General features: G+C 43.1%; 1 protein-coding gene across 2 annotated transcripts in view; it reads right to left on the bottom strand.

Annotated features, from left to right (window-relative positions):
* Window positions 1-21,013, bottom strand: part of LOC126540717 (uncharacterized) — a 69,172-nt gene that overhangs the window by 41,888 nt on the left and 6,271 nt on the right. For both annotated transcript variants that reach the window (XM_055076245.2, XM_050187562.3), the window contains 4 exons: window positions 20,162-20,250; window positions 18,563-18,672; window positions 8,939-8,981; window positions 1,791-1,845 (listed from right to left, as the gene is read on the bottom strand). In XM_055076245.2, the coding sequence (XP_054932220.2) occupies window positions 1,791-1,845; window positions 8,939-8,981; window positions 18,563-18,672; window positions 20,162-20,250 (297 nt within the window). The remainder of the gene's footprint in view (window positions 1-1,790; window positions 1,846-8,938; window positions 8,982-18,562; window positions 18,673-20,161; window positions 20,251-21,013) is intronic.

Here is a 21,013-nt window from a genome sequence, read left to right as displayed (position 1 = left end):
TGAAAAAAAAATGCTGGAGTTGCCCTTTAACAGTAAAGGTAGAATGCGAGCTATATGCAAATTTTGCCTTGAGGTATGGCTTCACAGACACATGGCACAAGCTGCAGTCAAGCCACACCTCAAGGGGAAAGTTTTCACCAATCGAATTTTGTTATCTCCTAGAGAACCCCGCCCTCTCCAAGCCTCCACATGTTGAAGCTCCCTTGCCCTCTGTTTCATTTTGGCTGTGCTAGTAATTCAGTATATTGGGCAGTCCCAGCCAAGTCTGAATAAACCGGCAGCTACTTTATATCAGCTTATATTAGTGTGTATATTTTTTTCTTTCTTTGGCCCCTTTCTCGCCTTATGAATGAGGTTTTATTATTAATAGACAAGATATGAATCGTGACTGCATTATAATTGAATAAATGCAGCATATAGTAAAACCTTGACATAACAATGTCGAAGGAGGGAGCCAAAAAACTTTACTATAGCCATTACTTTGCTATTAGCACTGTTCACTTTCCCGGCTAACGTTGACTATGGGAGGTGGGGTGGGCACAGTTTCTATACCAGGTAAGCTGACACTGATGCAACAGCCTTCCATGAATAATTAAGAAAATAAATAAAGAGCAAATGTGTGTCAATTTATTCTCCCAGCATAGCCGTAAACCGTTCACCCCATTTTTCAGGGTTTCAAGGGTGCACGGGCAAAGCAATGCTATACACTGATTTCGTACAACACTCGTCACTAGACGCAAGTGGACACCTCTGAACGACAAAATCTTTTTCCTTATGCTGGGGTCCAGCAACAATATTTGTACAAATTCAGTGCCTTGTAACGTTTTGCCGGCATGTTCGAGAAAAGTTGTAAGCTGAACAATCGCTGAGAACACAAGAGCTGAACAAAACACCCCTAACATCACTATGCATGTGCATGAGTTTATTTCTGCTGTGGTTACAATATGCAGCATGCATCGTTCTCCACTGTTCACGCCTTATTCTAGAGTAATAGTAATGCTACAACACTCAAGTAAAGCACAGTGTGTTATGCACACAGAACGCAGGAATCAGTGGCATAGACTACACAAGCATAGACTACCCTGCATGACCTTTGAGACCTTCAGCGCATGACCAAGGCAGGTTTGATGTGCCGCCAGATCTCAGAGGCCATAGCCACAGACTTGGCAGTGCAGCCAGTTTGGTGCATAGCCTATGTGCCTAAAAGTGTGCAAGACTGAACTGCTGAATCAGGCGAGTTACTAGAAGCGTTGCATCTCACCAGATTTTGGCCTAATTGGCGCAGAATTATCAGTAAATCTTTATTCTGAACTAAGTTTGTTATGGTGGCTTCCAAGCAATATTTTTTTTTTGTTAAAATTAGTTTTGAATGCTTGCGTTCACAAAGAATTTAAGGAGCATTACAACTGCTTTGTTAAGTCCATTAGTTCACTATAACCCATTTCTCTATAACAAGACGTCAAAGCTTCACTCCCAGAAGGCTATTTCCAATCTCATTTCAGTCTATTTGTGTATAGGACTAAACATTAAGAGAGATGGAGTTTGACAGACAACATAGTTGAGTCGCACCAATTGTATGCGGCGTTAAGTCTGCTATCTGTTAACACATCATTCAAAGCATTTGCCTTGAATGTAGCATTCACAATGTTCTTTGCCATGGACATACAAAAGGGGAAGTCATATGAAAGGGGAACACAGCAACAAAGTTTTACAGCACAAGCAAACATTGCTTTTTGATTATTAAAATGGAGTAATGCATTTTGCTATAAAAAAAAGCCTGAAAAGCTTACACAGCAGTGGAAGTAGACCGTGGCTTTTTGCTAACAGCACCAACAATGTCTGCATCTGAAGTAAAAAGAGGACACCATGAAAGAGTGAGAATGAGTGGCAACAACAAAAGTACATGAACCAAAGTTACTGCACTAAGAAAAAAATTGCTTTTTTGCAAGTTCTTTTGTGATAACTCTCTTATCAGTCGTGATGCTTGCTATAAGACAGCGTAACGAGAAGCGTGCTGATAAGGAGAGAAAAGTGGACAAGTTGGTACAAATTCGTTTTACATCACACGTGATCAGGGCTCGGCAAAGATACTCCGCAACTGTACCATGATATGACACAAGATACTCGGGCAACAAGTAGTTGAGATACAAATACCAGATAGTACTACCACAATTATTATATCCGATAAGATACTTTCCATTTGTACCTCAAGATACTTCGATAAATTTGCAAAGCTCTTATTATAGATCTATATAATTAATATAGCAGCAAATTCAAATGCACAAACATTTTCGCTTGAAAATTTCTGAACTCCGACCAACCTTCTTTCATTTTGAATGAAATGTCTGTTAGTATCTCAAAACGTCTGCTTTTCTCGCTCAACATACATTTTCATTCCGAAACAATTTATTGGGGCTGCTATAGCTGCTTATCGTGACAGTTTTTCATATGCTGCGCTGTCAGCGGTTTTGCTTGTCACTTTTGTGATGGGAGTTGCTGCTCTGCTTGCCGACCAGCTAGCATGCCATGAACCTCAATAAGAAGCCTCTGCACGATGGTGTAAATATCACCACAGAGTTTTATGTTGTCCATAAATGTATTGCCGTTTACGCAATACCGGATCACTAGACAGGTGCAGAGCAACAACAACACTGGTAGTGATATTTTTTATGACGTATTGTGTATGCAGAAAACACGAAGTTGAAATGACCTTTCATATTCTACTTGTCTGCTGGTGTAAAGCATTCGTTAGCGATATATTCATTTATTCAGGTGGCTTAGCGGCAGCAGTATCAGCTTGAGAAACGGAGTTAAGCCAACGTCTATAGTTTCGCACGGTGATGTTGTGATAGCAGTATCTTGTATCTTAAGATACAAGATACATTTTTTCAATACATCGGAAATACAGATGCTGATGCACGTCTTGCGGACATATCATGATAAAGATACGAGATACCCAAAGAGTATCCAAGATAGTATCTAAGATACATGTATCTTTGGTACTACCCAGCACTGCATGTGATGATGATGACATGATCTCTAATTTATTTGTTATCTGTGTCCGTTTTGCCAGCAATGCAACAAAAAAGAATAATGGGAAGTGGGGGGTATGCAGAGTCGTGGGAGCTTCTAGTTCGCTGCAATCTTTGCGCTGCTGTAATTATGGTGGATGAACAAGTTCACCGATACTACCACAATTTTCTATATCCGTAGTCATTTCTTTCATAGTTATTCGATAAAGCTATTACCTGCATAATGTTTCAAATAAAGTCTCATTCTATTTGTGTTTGGATATCAAATGCACCTCACTGTGAAATCCTGCATAGTCACATGGTCATATAGCGCTGTGCCCTTGCTAGACTGCTCCTCGGAAACTTTGTTATTTTATGTATTGGTTACACAGCTACAACTACAGTGTTGAAGAGCAGAAGCTGTAGTCACATAGCATGTTCTACTGTCTGCAAAATTAGTCAAACAAATGTTCACAGGGGGACGGGGGGGCAGTGAGCTTGACATGAAAAATTAAGCATGAAAAAAAAAAAAGCACTGCCATTTGTTGGGCGTGTTAGTAAACAGACTTGGAAAGCATAAATAAGCTTTCTAAGTCAGTTTACCAACACGCCCAACAAATGGCAATGCTGAAATAGTGCACTGTGGTGTCGCCTCCCTTCTGTCCTCGATCGCTGGCGCTAAATATGCTTTCCAAGAAAAAAAAGATTAATTTTCTGTTGGAAATAATAAAAAAAAATTCACCAACAGTTACGATACTCCCTAATGCTAAATTTGAGAACAGCTCTGGGCCCGTATCCTGAAACGTTCGCCTTCCGCGAAACTATCGCCTTGGCCACGCCTCTGCCAACGGCGCACCTTGATTGGCTGTTTTAGCAAAACTGGAAAATAAACAGCGCCATCTAGTAGTTCCGGCGTACATCATTTCAACATTATGGTGTCAATGGGTGCTCTTGCCATAAATTGAACAAACAAGCACGTCCTTTGGCGTCTTTTGGCATTCGGTTGGTGGTGGAATGTACTAGAGATAAGATAAGTGGTAGTTTATAGTAGTCTTCTTGGTGGCGTCTTACGCGCGTTGTTTTGCAGTGATAATTGTTGATTCATTTAAAATAAAACATTTCACACTTCTTTATTCAACTTATTTTACCTAAAGTGGCCGTAACCAACCGTAGTCAGTGTGCAGTACCCGTACTGCGGCCACTACACTCGAAAACAACACACCCGAGCCACTCTGCACTCGCACGGTGCGCTCTCTCATGCAATGTGAAGCGTTCAACAGTGCATGTTGGTAGTGCACGCTGACGTCACGGGTAAGCAGTTGCTTGATTTATTGAATGTGAATATTGCGGCAGCGAAACTTTCGCAGAAGGTGAACATTTCAGAATATGGCCCCTGTATGTGTTTTCATTTTGCGAGATATTGGCTGGAACGGACAATCTGTCTCTTGCAGCACATTGCAAATGGAGCAAAGTGTGGCACAACTGCCTTGCTAATATGGAGATCGTGAGAGGCAGCGCGTGGGTGACACGTGGGCATGATTTACAGCAGCCGCCACAGACCGACCTTCCAGATGACGCGCGCTACTCTGACGCCATCTCGTAGCCATTGTCGCCGCACTATGCTTTTCTTCTCATGCTTTCGAGATACCCTCCGCTTTCCACCTCATGGTTCTGCTGCACTCTCTTTCTCCACCTTCCTCCTTGCGTCTTTCATCCCCAATGCACTCCGCATTCGCTTGCCACATGAACGGGCGCCTATGAGCTGTGCTCTAAAGGTATGCTGAATTCTGCGAATCAAGAATGCTGAACCCTAGTTATCACATATGCTTTTGTTGCCTTGCGTACTTGCCAAACTACAATGGATGTATATCGTTACAGAGCAGCGAAGCGTAAGGACTAAGAATGTGCTCAAGCGTGCAATAACAATGAGACAAATTTGCAAGCGACCATAATAACTGGAATATAGGTTGAGTAAGTTTAGTGAAATGTACCCCCTCACTTTATATAGAGGTTCTTGGCACAACTTCAAATGCTGTCTTACCAGAATGAGAAAAAGAAGGACGGCACTCTTCAGCGATTCCTACAGTCCTGAATTCATTTACTAGCAGTAAATGAGTGCTTACTACTGACAGTGCTTTACTACTGTCTCAGAGTGCAAAACTGCAAGTTCTGGCTTGACTTTAAAGCTGTACAATAGAAAACAGTACGAGATAATAATACATATAAGTAAACGGGAGCATGCTGACACTGCATCGCTTTAGTGCTCTCGGGAACAAAAAGAAAATTATGGGGTTTTATGTGCCAAAACCACGATCTGATTATGAGACACGCCGTAGTGGGGGACTCGGAAATTTAGACCACCTGGAGTTCCTTAACGTGTACCTAAACCTAAGTACACAGGTGTTTTCGCATGTTGCCCCCATCGGAATGCTGCCACCGTGGCCGGGATTCGATCCCACGACCTCGTGCTTAGCAGCCCAACACCATGGCCACTAAGCAACAGCGGCAGATTCTCGGGAACAGAAAATGAAACGACGTTAACTGTTGATTGTGACTGAAAAAGTAATTCTGCAGCAGCTACACTGTTCATAATGAACTTGAAAACACCATGGCGGAATTTCTTCAGAAGCATCATGCACAAGTTGTGCCGGTAAAATTAGTTCCAATTCATTGCAAAAACGGTCAAATTCGCTTGTGTATGAGAAGCCAGGAATGCTCCTCTTTTCATTGGAAGTTGCAACTGCAAAAGCAGATGAGCATTAAGCATTTTTGTAATAAAATAGTGGCAGAATAACAGCTACCTGTAGGGACGAATCAGCAGTGTCGAAGAGAGGTCTCGCTGGTCATCGCAGTATGTGATCGGGGCACAAAAATCCTGAAGCTGCTCTTGACAGGAGGCCATCACTTTTAAGTACTCAGCTCATAAGCAATTAACGCCTTCCTGCCCGCGGGAGAAGCAGCAGCTCTTGTGTGGTCTAGTAAAAGCTTTCTTTCAATTACAGAGCAGGCTTGATACTAAAGTGTATAGTATCAAATCTAAGAGAAAGAAATATTCTTTCCAAAAGTGCTAGTTCCAAACAACATGTTTATTAAAAAGAATTTGAACAAATGTACCTTTTAGAAAAGAAGGAAGATATAATAACGTCATTGTTGCTTTCACACTGAAAAACCTTTAAAAAGAATTCAGAATATACATTTTCAATGCAAAGGACCCGTGCAATATTCCAGAATATACCTTTCTAGGGGAAAATAGTTCTTGCAATACAAAGGAAAATAATTAACCCTAGTGACTAGCTCTAAGCACAATGCCGAAGTCGACTCCCAGCCTTCTTTTCCTGTGAAACTTGACTCCCTGTATGGCCGCTGGCAAATAATCTAGAGTGAAGGGTGTTAACACCCAGCAGGTAAGAACTGTGACCTTTAGAATATGCAGCATATGTTTACATCAATGCATGGCAGCGTTGAAGAAGTTCAGTGTAAAAAGCGAAACTGCGTTATGAAATCTGACAAGCCAAAGCTGTCTTCAGCATCAGCGCTGCTTCCGAAGTACAAAACCTTGCATGCAGATGCATTACAATTGGTAGAAATGCAATGTTTCCATGCATGAGCGGCGCACGATGCATCTTGGAAACTGCGAGTGCTTATCGGCCCCACCACGTCCCTTCTCCGGAGGCGCCTTCAAAATTCGCACGCAGTGGAAAAAAGAAAACCAAAACTCACTAAATAGTTCCTAAATAACGCAATAAATGCTGCTAGCTGTCCGAGAGCACTCTAAAAATGGCAACCAACCAACTACCTCCAGGGCTAGTTCACCGTGCGGCTAAATACGCGCTCCATGCGGAGGAGCCATGTACATCTGCACGTAATCACGGTTTCACCGGTAGTGGGTGCACAATTTACACGGCAATGTGTTTGAACCCGCTACCTCCCATATTCGAAGGACGAAGCGTTAATCGCATCTCGTCACGAAGCTGGTTCTAAAAATGGCACAAAAAATGTTCGATTTGCAACCATCGATAGCAGGTTATCAATGGGAATAGGCGCGGACAGGAAAGTGATAACGTGTGAATGACCAGCAGTAACTCGAGACTGTCCAGCTACATAGAGTGATCACCACACCTACAGTGCCCAGTGCACGTCGCTTACTGCTCAATGACAGTGTTGCATGTGCCTTCAAGAGTCCAAAATAACAAATGCCTTGGACATCATTGATGTATGACGACAATGGGACGTCTCTTAAGTGATAACAATGGTACAACGATAGCGTAATAATGTGAACGACACTATTACAATGGTATGATGACGATTGTTTGATGACTGCATGACAAAAGTCAGACTGCGAAGTTAAATTGTCGAAGATGGAAGGACCACGACAGCATCACGACGAGCCTATGACAATGAGCGCATGATGGCGACTGTGTCATGAGAAGGCAATGACAATGATGGCATGACAATTGTATGAAAACAATGGGATGACAACAAGCGTAAGAGGAAGACGGCATCACGATGACTGTATGATAACAATTGTGCAACAACGACATGATGAAAGTTGGATGAAGCTGGAGTGACGACGATGGAAAAGCCCTGACGGAATCATGATGATGGTATGACTAGGAATGCATGACAACTGTCTGATGACGATAGCAGGGCAAGAATGATACGATAGCGATAGAAGTCGCATGACAAAGCTGGAATGACGACAATGCAACAATTACGAGCACATACACAGTGGACCAAGCCATTTAGAAATTGGGCCACTGGGTCGGTATAGAAGGCATGATGAAGTCACGACGAGAGTCAGACGACAAAGCTTGAGTGATGATGGAACCACCACGAGCACACATGCAGTGGCCCAAGCTGGCAGACAACTTGGTACACTGCGTTGGCATAAGAGGATACATTAGATAGAAGACGGACTTAAAACGTCTGGGGCCATTAAAGGCTGCCAATCGCCACACAGTTACCCTTTTCTTGCCGGTTGATAGGTTCCCAGAAAACAATCTTTTGGCACTAATGTTCAGTACACTGACAAATTGCGATCGCATGATGTGGTGTAGCTGCCACCACAGCTACCCCACAGTGCTTGCCCACCCGTGTCATGCGAAAATGCTGGTGTGCACTCAGTTTCCTATTCCTATAGCAGTAAACTGCCTCGCTGATCATTACACGTCGCATTCACAGCTATTGCCGCCAACCCTACTGTGATAAGCATCTTCGCCTCTTTGTGTCACAGTGCACGAGGTTTAGAGCTGTTGGAAGTGTACTGCATGCTTTCAATAGGCGATAACTCAAATATGCCGCCTTTTCCTGCTTACCCAAATGCACTATCACTCACCACCATTCCCTGCTGCAGGTGGCACATAGTGAGCATCATGCCTCACTCTGGCTGCATTGTATTCCGGCAAAGCCCACCAGCTTGATTTCATTTCGGACCGTCACACCATAGAAAAACAACAATGCTCGCGTCAAGCTGCTCCGGCCTCACTAGCTCGACATGCATCGGCATCTCGTGCTGCAACGATTCACACCGAATGAGCACGTCCAAGCTTACCACAAAAATTCCTTGGCCAAAAAGGCTGCTGATGCAGGCCAAATTTGAGGAGCACAAACGTAAGCTTGCCGAAGCTGCAAAAACGACAATGAATCTCGGATCGCTTGGGCCCCACCAGCACAGCGTGCATCAATGTCTCGTGTCGCAATGATTCAGGGAATACTTCGCCTTAGGTAAATGTCAACTACAATCAAGTCTGCCAAATTTTTTAGTGACTTCAGATTGTACGTTCTTGCGGTTACTATGTTTTTCCTCACACTTTCTTCTGAAATGTATGAATGAGGTTCTACTGTATTTACTTCATTGATATCTTATAATTCATTATAGTAAAATTCGGCTGTACATACAATAAAAATGTGGGGAAAAATGGGCTTACCAGTATGCACGACAAATGCCCTTTTGGTCGTTGGACGTGAGCCCTGATGGAAGAAAACAAGTGATTGTAGTATTTTGAAATTGACAGAGAATGGTGTCTTATTTTACAAAAGCACTGACACATATTTTTGAAGTTGTAGAAACTGCACAACTCATTTTCACTCGTGAGATTGCCATCAGCGAATACGAATATTAGGAAACAGTTACAAGGTATTTAAAATCAATACTAAAATTGCTCTCGAAGTACCACACCTGAGACGGCTTGCACGAACATTTAATAACGAAAATAATAACGAATTTAAGAATGCATTATTAAATGACCCCTGGAAAACTCCTAGTCTGCATTAGAACACATTCTTAACTTCGTTATTATTTTCCGAATTAAATGTTCGTGCAAGCCACCTCTGGTGTCTCCGGCATTATCACGATGTCATGACAAACAGCAAAATTTACTGACATTGCGAAGCAATAAGGCTAGGTATGATGACATTGCTTATAAAAGAATAAGGAGCAGTACGCTGCACATTCTTCTGGCTGTGCTCATGCTTGTCAACCACAGCAATCGCAGGAACAGAGAATCAATTTATTGCGACATCATGACTCATCCAACTCTCAGGTACCAAGACCTAAACTGGATTGTAGAAACAAGTATTATATTATTCATGTTGCTCCCAAGCTTGCCAGCATATTTACTAGGGTTTAGAGGGATTGCACCATCATTTATTATTTAAAAAAAAAGGCCAAGTCAAAAATATGTTAGCACTCCTTTAACAACAAAGACTGACGCTTCATTCTCACAGCAACAAGCAGAAAATGAAAAGGTACCGGCCACACAGTACGCGAATACAGAAGATCTTAAACAGTGAAACAGCATGCATTTGCCTGCCCCGAACAATTTCCCCGACACACAATACTGCCACTGATAGCCACATAATACATCAGAAGTCCATGCGTTGAATGATTGTTCAGCTGAAAGATCCCAAGCCACTTGACAGCCATTGATGTTATGTAGAAGAAATTGTTAGCATCTTCGAAGGATGCTGAAAATGCCAAAGCAAAAACATTCAACAGCCTCCACAGTTGCAGTTTCCAAACAGTCTGGCCGTCATAATCTGCTTTTAGCCGGGATTCCTTAAAGGAATTGCAAAACAGTGTTGACAGTTATAAGGTGTTACAGCAGTGCAAGCAAGTACATGAACACAAGACACAGGTACGCACACAGTGCACAATTGTAACCATAGTTTCTTCTCCGGAACCAGCCACTCTTACATATCATTGTATGTCTACAAACACACTGATTCCTTAAGGATTTCGGCTTCTCATTTTTATTAGATCCCTGTTGACCCAGAGTCATGGTATGAAGCATCAATTCCACCCATACTCAGCAAAGTATTGTATTCATTCAAATATAAGTCACACTCCGCCTCAAGGGCAAGGTGCAGTAAAGGCAGAGTGTGGGCTATATGTAAATTCTGCCTCTAGATGTGGTTTCACGGCAGCAAGGAGCACGCTGCTGTAATGCTACATTATCATGTGAAATTCGCACTGCCATGAAGCCACAGATAAAAGCAAAATTCGTATATAACCGGCCCTGCGGGTTTTGAAGCTCCCTTTGCTCCTATTTTACGGCCACTATTTTGCTATTTTGTGTTTTAGCTGTGCTAGTAATGCAGTATTTTGGACAATCTGCACTGAGTCCTAATAATCCCTCGGCTGCTCTATATCGCCTTATGGGTGTGCACACATTAAGTTTAATTTCTTGGCTTCCCCAACTGCACCCTTGCATTGTAATATATTAAATACGGTAATCTGACCGACCAACCGACTCGACTAAATGCAATCAACTCAAAACATGCCAAGTGCGGAATGGTTTTCTGGGTTGATGCAACATTACAACAATTGGAGCAGCTGATCATATAAAGGGCCCCTCATAAGGTCTGGCAATCTTGAGCCAACAAGCACCATGCATACAATGCATGCTAATGATCGTGTCTGCTAAGTATTACATCGCTTCACACCGTGGAAAGAACCGAAATTTCAAACCGAGCATCGTTTGTCGTTCTTCTCACGGGCGCCGCGCTCACAGCCGGAGAATCGACGGATATTGCACAAGTGCACTTATGTACATCACACTGCTGTGACGTCACTCGTAGTGACACGTGACTTCGAGAGTTATTCAAGGCAAGATTTGTTATTTGTGTAATCTGTTCCTTCAATAGACGAATTAATGTTTACAGAAATAATAAAACAAACAAACCGAATGCCTGCACATTCTGGTGTTACTTCATAATGCAGCAAGAGACATGTACTTCCGTTTTGTCTACTTCTTCCCACATCGTGCAGTGACGTGCACAGACAACAAACGTACATAATTTTCTACCATGTTCCTGCGTGCTTGAACCGCTTGTGTCTGCATCAGTATTCATGTAGCACTGACTTATACTGCTTGTCGGCTGTTCTCGTGCACAGCATGCAAATTTGCATGCTGTGCGAAATGAGACCAATGCAACACCTTGCATGTAGCACTGTCAGCAGACGTGTGCCACACAGAAAAAAGCGAGGAAAAAAAAACGAAGGTAGGGCCCGTGACGTACCGTATTTACACGATTTTAAGTCAAATTCTTTCTTAAAATTTGAATATCTGAAGTGGGGGGGTCGACTTACATTCGAAACCAAAACCTGGCATCACAAGAAAAAGCGAGACCAACGTTATATCAGCGGGGCTACAACATAGTTCTAATTTTATGTTTGCTCTGCGGCCCCACCCGTAGCTTTCCGCTATCCCGCGGGTTTGTTCGCTTTTCGGAAGGGTTTTTCAACATTTTTGACAGTTTTACAGCACACACAAGCACTCATGTGGAGTTGTCGATAGTTCATGGAAATGCCGCTGTTCCATTTGCGGCGGCTCCCCCAGAACGGCGGCGCTTGCGGGGAGTATCGATAGTTCATGGAAGAGCAGACACTGCTCGCGGCTCGCGTTTCTCTTTCCCTGTAGCTCTTTAGTTTCATGCGTTTGATTTGACTGTCGGCCACTTGCTACTTCCGTGCTTCCACAGTTGTCATGAGTGCTCCGAGTCCATTAAACATTCGGCACTTGTTCACAGTGGCGTTGGCGAGGGCTGCCATCCTTTAAGCTGAAAAAACAAACTGGGCAGCGGGCCGCAAGTTTGATGTTTTTTAATGGGTGGTGCGAGAGTGGAGACGGCAGCGAAGCAAAATTTTCACCTGTGACGGCAAGTGAAGATTTTTCCACGGGCCGAAGTCAGGATGCTTTCCGGAGCTGAAGGCCAAGCTTGCGGCATACTTCATCGAAATGTGTGATCGGTCCCTGCCAGTGATGTGCGACATGGTTATGGGACAAGCCTGGATCTTCGCCTTTTAAGGACCTGCTCCGCCGTGAGTATGAGTGGCTGGCGGCAGAAGACCGCGAACTTACGCCAACCGGAGATGTCAAAAGAGCCTCCCTGATGGCTGTGTGTGGTTGGGTGCTTTCAGCGTGGACTTGTATATGTATGAAAATCCGGAATTTCGCTGGACAGCGACGTGCTTCGGGACCGTAGCAGCAATGACGATGGCAGCACCAGTGAGGAGTAGCAGTCCAGTGACCATGCCAGCTACTAATAAGTTTTCATTATGGAATGCGCCCACGGGTATGCTCTTTTTTTTCCTGTCACACGCTATATGGGGGGGGGTCAACTTACATTCAAGTCGACTTACAATCGTGTAAATACGGTATGTATCGCGTGATCCTCTACTCTGGTATGAGAGAATACTCTCATACCAGAGCTCGTGGGCACGGCGGCAACGCCAAGATGAAGTGCTCAAACCCGTTTCTCTTGTTCATTCAGGGAATGCTCGGCTTGCTGCCCATGACGACAGCCCTTGCTCCGGGATGCCATGCGCATCAACCCTCCGCCCTGGCCTCCTGCGCGCGGATACTGGTGTCGGCGGCGCATCTGCCCCGACTCACCCTCACAGATAACGACGTTCCTCGCCGTGTGACCATGTCTTTCACGGATCCGGCAAGCCAAACGTCACTGAGACCCATTCATTTAAAAGGAGCTTCTTGGCGATTGGCTGGCAGTGGGCACGGCGGCAACGCCAACATGAAGTTTCTTGTTCATTCAGGTGAGAAAATACTGCAGAAAGTCATACCGCAGTGACAACGTTTGCTTGCTGTTGCTGCCGTGCCCACGGTCCATTCACGAATTGAGTGAAATGTTTAGTAGCATAAGTGCCTATGTGCGGTCATTGCTCCTGCTTAGTGGCGACATCGGGATAAACCCCGGTCCCTCTGTGGCAGAGCAGCTAAAACTGATATACGGGGACATAAAGGAAATAAAAATGGGCAAGGCTGAAACCATGGCAAAGTTGGAAGCCATTGATAAAAAGTTAGAAAAAATCACAAGGATTGAAAAGCAGGTTTCTGACTCTCTGAAAAGGATAAGTGATCTTGAAAGCGACCTTGCCTTCACGTGTAAAAAATCGACGAAGTAGAAAATAGAAGTCGGCGATCGAACCTGATCATTTATGGTGTAAAAGAGGAACAGGATGAAACCCCAGAAAGTCTGCGTGAAACACTTTTGAGGAAAGTTTTCGGGGAAGTGCTGGACTTTAGTACCCCAGGCATCGAAAGAATCCATCGCCTCGGAAGCCGAAAGGCAAATAACGATGATGATAAACGCAGGCCCGTAATTCTGAAGTTACTTGATCACCGTGACAAAGTGACTATTCTAAAACGATGCTCTAGGCTAAAAGGATCCGGTTACTCAATCAGCGAGGATTTTTCACGACCTATCCGGGAAGTTAGAAAGAAGTTGTGGGAAAAAACTAAAGCAAACCGTTATCGCAAGGAAAAGGTATTTCTAGTCCACGACAAAGTCCGCATTGATGGCTGCCTTTTCACTTGGGACAACGATTCAAACGATATTGTAGACTAAAAAAACGAAGAACACAGTGGCATGCGGACATGCAGCGCTCAAAGCTGCAATCAGCAACAATCATAAATATAAACGCGCTCAGCCTGGTCAACAAATCCCACGAACTAGAAGCTGTACTTGCTTACCAGCCTGATACCGCCATCATTACAGAGATATGGCTTCACCCGAATATTTTAAACCAAGAAATTGTGCCATCGGAATATGCAATCGTACGCAAAGATAGAAAGACAACAGGTGGGGATGCTGCACTGCTGTTTAGGCAAGGGATATCTTACAGTGTCATGCCCGAGGCTACAGGCATCGAGGCTGTTTGGTGCACCGTCCGTCTAAAAGGCGATGTCTTCCATATAGATGCAGTTTATTGGCCGCCTGATGCTGAGCCACTATTCTTGGAATCTCTTTCAGAATACATGCAACAACACATAACCTATGGCAGCAAAATAATAATGGCAGGAGACCAACTTGCCTGACATAAGGTGGAATTCAATGGCCCCGAGAAATGTTACGCTTGACACCATATCAGATATCCAGTTAGTATATAACCTGACGCAAATTGTCAATTTCCCAACCAGGGTTGTCGGAACCTCAAGTTCACTCATAGATGTGTTCATTAGTAACCATTTCCTTGAGAATACTGTTCAAGTTGAACCTCTTGAAGGATTATCTGACCACATGATAATATTTTGTTCTTTACAATTCCCAAGTCCTGTACGAACGCTCGGTCCTATAAAGCGAGTGCTCTCGTTCAAAGATGCAGTCGATGCAGCCATCATGACCTGCCTTGCCTACGAGTATCACAATTTTTTTTTACCTATCTTCCAACCAACAGTCGTCTATTGACATGGTGTGGACCGAGTTTAATACCATTGTGACGCACTGCATAAACCCCTTTGTTCCACGAGTTAAAAGAAAAACTAGAAAACGCAGTCCTTGGATATGTCGAGATATAATGCACTTGAAGCGCAAAATAAAGAAACTTAGGAAAAGAAGAAAATCGCATATGTGTAGAAAAACTGACTCAGAAATAACACTGCTAACGATGTCATTAAAAAGTAAAATACACTGTGCCGAAAACTGTTTCCTCAAAAATTCATTGCACAGTTTTATCAGTAACTCGCCTCAAAAATTCTGGCGCTATCTAAGTGCCAAACGCTCTAACGTACCCTCTCTGAATGCTCAGGAAAGTAAGCAAAAAGCTAATGGCAATGCATTTAACAAGTGCTTTCAATCCATTTTCACCATCGTCATTGGTTCCTTGAACAATTTCGTCCCTAGCCTCTGCCAAGAAAGCATTTTGGCCACCCCAAATATATCACCAGCTGGCATATTACCTCTCTTGGTGAATTTAGATGAAAAGAAAAGCAATGGTCAAGATCAAATTCCGAATAGTTTCTTGAAAAGATATGCAGAACCAGTAAGCAAGTTTCTTCATTTAAAATTTTCTTAAAGTCACTCCGTGAGAGCCACCTTCCTGCAGAGTGGAAGGTTGCAAAAATAATTCCCATACCAAAATCAGGTGACACATCTTGCCTGTTTAACCACCTGCCAATTTCTTTAACATGCACATGCTGCAAAATACTAGAGCACATAATCTTGAAACACTTGACAGAATTCACGGAATCTAACCATTTAATCCATTCAAACCAGCACAGTTTTCAAAACGGTTTATCAACAGTCGCCCAACTCGTGGAAACCCTTCACGACTTAAGACATTAATGAGCAACTACAGGTGGACATAATCTTTATGGATTTCTCTAAAGCATTCTAACATGTTTCCCATGTTAAATTGCATCACAAACTTAACCGCCTGCTTGGTAACGGCCCTCTTGTTGGTTGGATCAATGACTTTCTGTCAAAATGCTCCCAATACGTAGAAAATAATGATCACCTTTCTGACGCTGCCCCTGTTTTGTCCGGCGTTACCCAGGGCTCTGTTCTGGCGCCACTTCTGTTCTTATTGTACATAGATGATATAACAAACCAAGTCGACGTCACCATTCGCCTCTTTGCAGACGATTGCATTCTTTATCCTAATGTGAATAACCGCGAAGATCAAGCAAAACTGAACAATTCCCTAAATAAGGTAGTGCAGTGGTGTGCAGACTGGCAAATGGTGATAAATTCCGACAAAACTGCCTGCATGTCAGTCACAAACAAAAAAACAAGTCTGCAGTTCCCATACGGTTTCAACGGCACTGTCCTCCAAAGCATCACCCAGTAAAAATACTTAGGTGTAATCATCTCATCCGACCTCAGCTGGAATGTGCACACACAGTACGTAGCTAAAAAAGCCCTAAAAAAACTGTTCTACCTCAAACGCACCTTATCGCATTCCACCAGCCAGACAAAGCAGCTTGCTTATATCAGCCTTATCAGACCGGCACTCGTATATGCCAATATAGAATGGTTTCCACATACCAAAAACCACATTCATACGCTTGAACGCATGCAAAGAAAAGCTGCCCGATTTATCTATAATCGTTTTAAACACACAGATTCACTAACTGAACTTCTTTCTTGCGCAGGCATCACTACCTTCGAAATTCGAGCCAAGGTTCAACGATTGAAGTTCCTATACTTAGTATTACACAGTGCGCTGAAGTTGGATCCCGCCATTTTTGTAAAGTAGTACAAACACACCAGACAGACTTGACATAAGCATGATCTCACGCTAGAAGAATTTCTTTGTAACAACACTTTCTTCTTTTCATTCTTTCTGCGAGCTGTGCAAGAGCAGAACTGCTTAAACTCTGCTATTACTCGCCAGCCAACATTAGAAACATTTACAAATAATTCAGAAGAAACTCTCGCAATCACAACCTAGATTTTTTTTTTTTTTTTTGCAAGAGCAATTATTTGAAGACTAATGTGTAAATCAATGAATGTAAGCATCCATGTTTTTCTGTACTTGCTTCTTGTTTGTTCAGCATTATTTTGCTCGTATTGTACTTTTTTGATGATCATGTGCCCACTTCTTTAATAATCCATATAGGGATTGACAGTATTGTGAAATAAATAAATATGGGGAAGGAATTTTGCTTGCAGAGGCTAGATGGGGCAAGTGAAGAGAGTCTCTCTAGGCTGTATCCCTCGCCTTTTGAAATCATGGGTTCACGGCACTGAAATATTTCTATCTTGGCTACTCATGAACCAACTTGAAAAATTCTTGCTGCACCCCGCTCCCTAGAGCGCACATAAACTTCCAACTAATGCACTTTCGGCACATAGAAGCCCAATTATGGGCTTTTATGTGCCAAAACCACAATCTGATTATGAGGCACGCCGTAGTGGGGAACTCCGGAATAATTTGGACCACTTGGGTTTTCCACTTGGGGTTCTTTAACATGCACCTAAATCTAAGTACATGGGTGTTTTCACATTTCACTCCCATCAAAATATGGCCGCCGTGGTCGGGATTTGATCCCACGACCTCATCCTTTGCAGCCCAACACCAAGCAGCTGATCAGGTTATGATATCACAAAGCACAGACGTGTCAAAACTCGAGTGCGCAGTGTTTCATGGCAACCCCTACACAGCCAAGCATGTACTTCCCTACTGGGAATGTATTCTCGAGTGATCTCTTTTGCGAGATTTCGCATGACTCGGCACTGGACATATTTAAGTATACATCTAACAGCGTTTCCGGCAGTGTGTGGAGATCACGAGCTTGATGCAGTGCAGGAACGCTGTCAGCTGTATACGCTGATGCATCCAGTTTTTAGACGCGCAAAATCTTGCAAAAGTATGTGTATCCCTGAATGTGATTACTCGACAATACTGCGCTGTTTTTCAACATACAGCATGGGTTGTTTGCTTCAAAGAGTGCAACCTCTGTGCTCACGGTGAAACTGTAAAACACTCACTTTTTGTAGCAGGCAATTTATGCTGCACAAGGATAGTGCGGCTCTTTTAGTGTCAATTTTCCCTGCAACTAACTCAGCACTTGCTATAAAACAAACAATGCAAGGTTTCTAAAGGTGTAATTCAACATTCTCAAGATTCAATGTTTGCCTTTGATGTCTGCCTAAACTAAATAATCTCATTAGGAACAGCAGTTGCTTTGAGTGGATGCAGTGGAGGATGACATGGTTATTTGTGTAATGTAGCAAAGCAGGTTTCATATGACAGTTACTGGGTAAGCATCTGCCTATAATGCAGTGGGGGGGAGGAAGCAAGGCAAACTTTTCTAATCAAATCAAATCATGGGCCTCTGACATCTAAAACCAACCCATGGGTTTGTGAGAGATGCCACAGTTGGGGGTTTCAAATCGATTTTAACCACATAGGGTTATAAATTTATGCACATCTAGGTCTTAAAGCTAAGCACACAAGTGTTTTTGCATCCCCCCCCCCCGCCCCGTTGAAATACAGCTGCCAAGGCTGAGAATTGAAACTCTCACCTGATGCTCAACTACATGTCACACCGTGGCAGGTAAGAGAGCTTCTAGCAAATTCAAATTTTGAAGAGTGAACATTCAAGTTTCCTTCCCAAGAACGATATTGAGAAGTGAATAATGAACTACAGGGTGTAGCCAATGAGTGCCAGCAAAAACTGTCATTAACTGTAAATATTCTTACACTTACATTACAATTACGTCTCATGAGGAGTCCACTCTATTTACAAAACATAAGCTTCGCACATGCCATATAAACGGCGGGGGATCTGAACCAAAGGGAAACTCACAAATGTCAGGGAACTCTTGCACGATGTCACCGCTTTCTGGACAGATGAAAGGACTGACGGTTGCTCCAGCGATGTGTCTGCCGATTCTAGGTGGCCCTTTGGTGATGTGACTGAAGATGCAAAGAAGGATAGCATAGTGGATTTACGACCCCATATATTTTTTTAAAGTATTATTTAACACTCTAGTGCAAATTCCATGAAAGGAATTACAATCATTGAACAACTCGGGATGGTAAGCAATATTTAATAGACACTAGCACCAAAGACTGCTGATAGCTGTGCTCCCCTTTGACACTGAGGCCTTAGGACATGTGGCGCCCCACCACTGTTACCCCATGAGATGACACCTCATATTTGAGTCACCGCTCCTTTTTCTAAGTGACACAGGAATGGTCGACAATGTTTTAACTGGCCTTCTTCCCTTTCGCTTCACCAAAAATGACTGACATGTTTCCTGGAATAGGACAGTGAACATGGAAGACGTAAGAAGAAATTAAGGTTAACTCCGCAGGTACAGAGAGCCAACTAAACTTTCAGATTTGTTAGCAATAACCTAAATTTTTAATAACCTGAGTTCAAGTTATCGCAAGTTGACCCAACTTACAGGCACACACACACCCTATAAATTATGGTTCTGAAACATGCGTCAGGCACTGGTGTGCATAGATACTATATTTTACAGCACTCTGCGGGACTCACCATAGCATGTTAAACTGCCCAAGTTGTTAAGTTGAAACTTACTTCTAAGAAAAATTTAAGGACCGACAGTAACAAACTTTCACTTTGGCTAAATTGGTTATAAATTAGAGCTTTGCTCTTTGGCCACAACAGCACAGTTGGCAGCGAAACCACTCTAACGCAGCATCACGGTGGTCAGGGCTGCTTGGTGTTCTGACCTAATGCAGACACTGCACCACCGCAGCTCTGCCTGAAGGGTCACAAGTAGTAGGGCAGCTTAAAGGTGCACTAAAGCTCTTTAATGCTGCAATGTGAGCATGTGAGCCAAATATTATTTTGCCACTGCATAGAGCAGGAAGCCTACAATTTTGCATAAAAGCAGATTTCTTGCTCTCTCCTATGACTTTCCAAAACCTCCGCTCTTTATCTGCCATGTTACATCAGCCATACATCACTACCAGTGTGAGTGCCCGTAGAGGGCAGCCACTGGGTGATTGTTCATAGCCATGCATTAGTATCGCAATTGCATATCTAGAAAACAGGGAAGTGGTGGTTGTCAATGTATCCTGTATGCCCTGTCATTGCTCCTTTGTCGCTCTCAGGTACCTTTGTCAGACACAACTTCGAAAGTGTACCATAAGCACACCATGGAAAGAAGACAAAGGAGCTATAGGCAGGGCACTGCCATCAGCGTTGCCCCGTTGGAGCAGAACCAATGAGTTGAGGAGAGGAAGGGGGGGGGGGTGTAATGTGAAATATAAGCACTGCACTAATTACTTTGCCGTTCATATCAGGTACTTTCAAAAATTTCTTCAGAAACATAGTTGCTTAAATATGTTAGCATCCCAGTGTGTTTTTCAGGTTTCAAGAAAAGTGTTTCAATACCCCTTTAACTATAAGTAGCAGCTGCCCAACTCTTACCTTCCACACCTGCATCATTCTTCACAGCACACACCAGTTGCTTCACTTTATCTACGAGCTTGACTATGAGGTCACTCTGTGTGAGACTCCTGCAACAAGGTTGAAGCATAGCTGCATGTGAAACTCACAATTATTCATGCACGAAATAACAAAGGAGAAAAGAAAAGCAGGCAAACACCAGCGCTTATTTCTTTATGTGTACAAAAAGGAAGGCAAGTTTCCAGTGCAAAGTTGGGATAAAAAAAAATAGCCATTTTGCCTGAAAGGCAAAATGTTAAAAGTGATAGCAAGGTTTAGTGTTGGTACAAGCACAGCACCCTGGTAGATACCAGCAATCTCGCAACAACTGACATGATAAGGAATGCCAGCAGCAACATTGCAGGCACCTCAACTCGATGGTGCATGAGATGAGATAGACAAAAAAAAAAAAAAACTAAGGGTTTGCCAGTCCCCAATGGTAGGATTAGATAACTTAAGCTTGATGTTTACTGTCCATTACACTCAAACCAGTCTAGGTGCACTGCATTGTGATAAGCAGTATAGACAGCAAGGCACCATGCGTTCATAAACAACGGCAGTGCTCTTATGCTGATTTAATTTGGGACACACGTCCTCTTAATTTTACTAGGTTATGCAGCAAAGCACTTTCAAAACTGCCATATGTCTCAATTCCCTTTGGTGCACAAATAACAGTGCACATGAAGCAAATGACAGCATTGATAAGTCTTCTCCTGCACCCTGCGGCTGACTCTTTACTCAAATGTTATTGAAAAATTCTATCCACTGGCACACCTAAATGTTCAAGAGAGTATAAATGCATCCTGTTCATAGGATAGAATTGCATTTGTTGTG

Source organism: Dermacentor andersoni, chromosome 2 (assembly GCF_023375885.2).
Source record: "Dermacentor andersoni chromosome 2, qqDerAnde1_hic_scaffold, whole genome shotgun sequence".
NCBI lineage: Eukaryota > Metazoa > Arthropoda > Arachnida > Ixodida > Ixodidae > Dermacentor > Dermacentor andersoni.
Note: the sequence above shows the minus strand (reverse complement) of the source record. Positions and strands in the feature narration are given on the sequence as shown.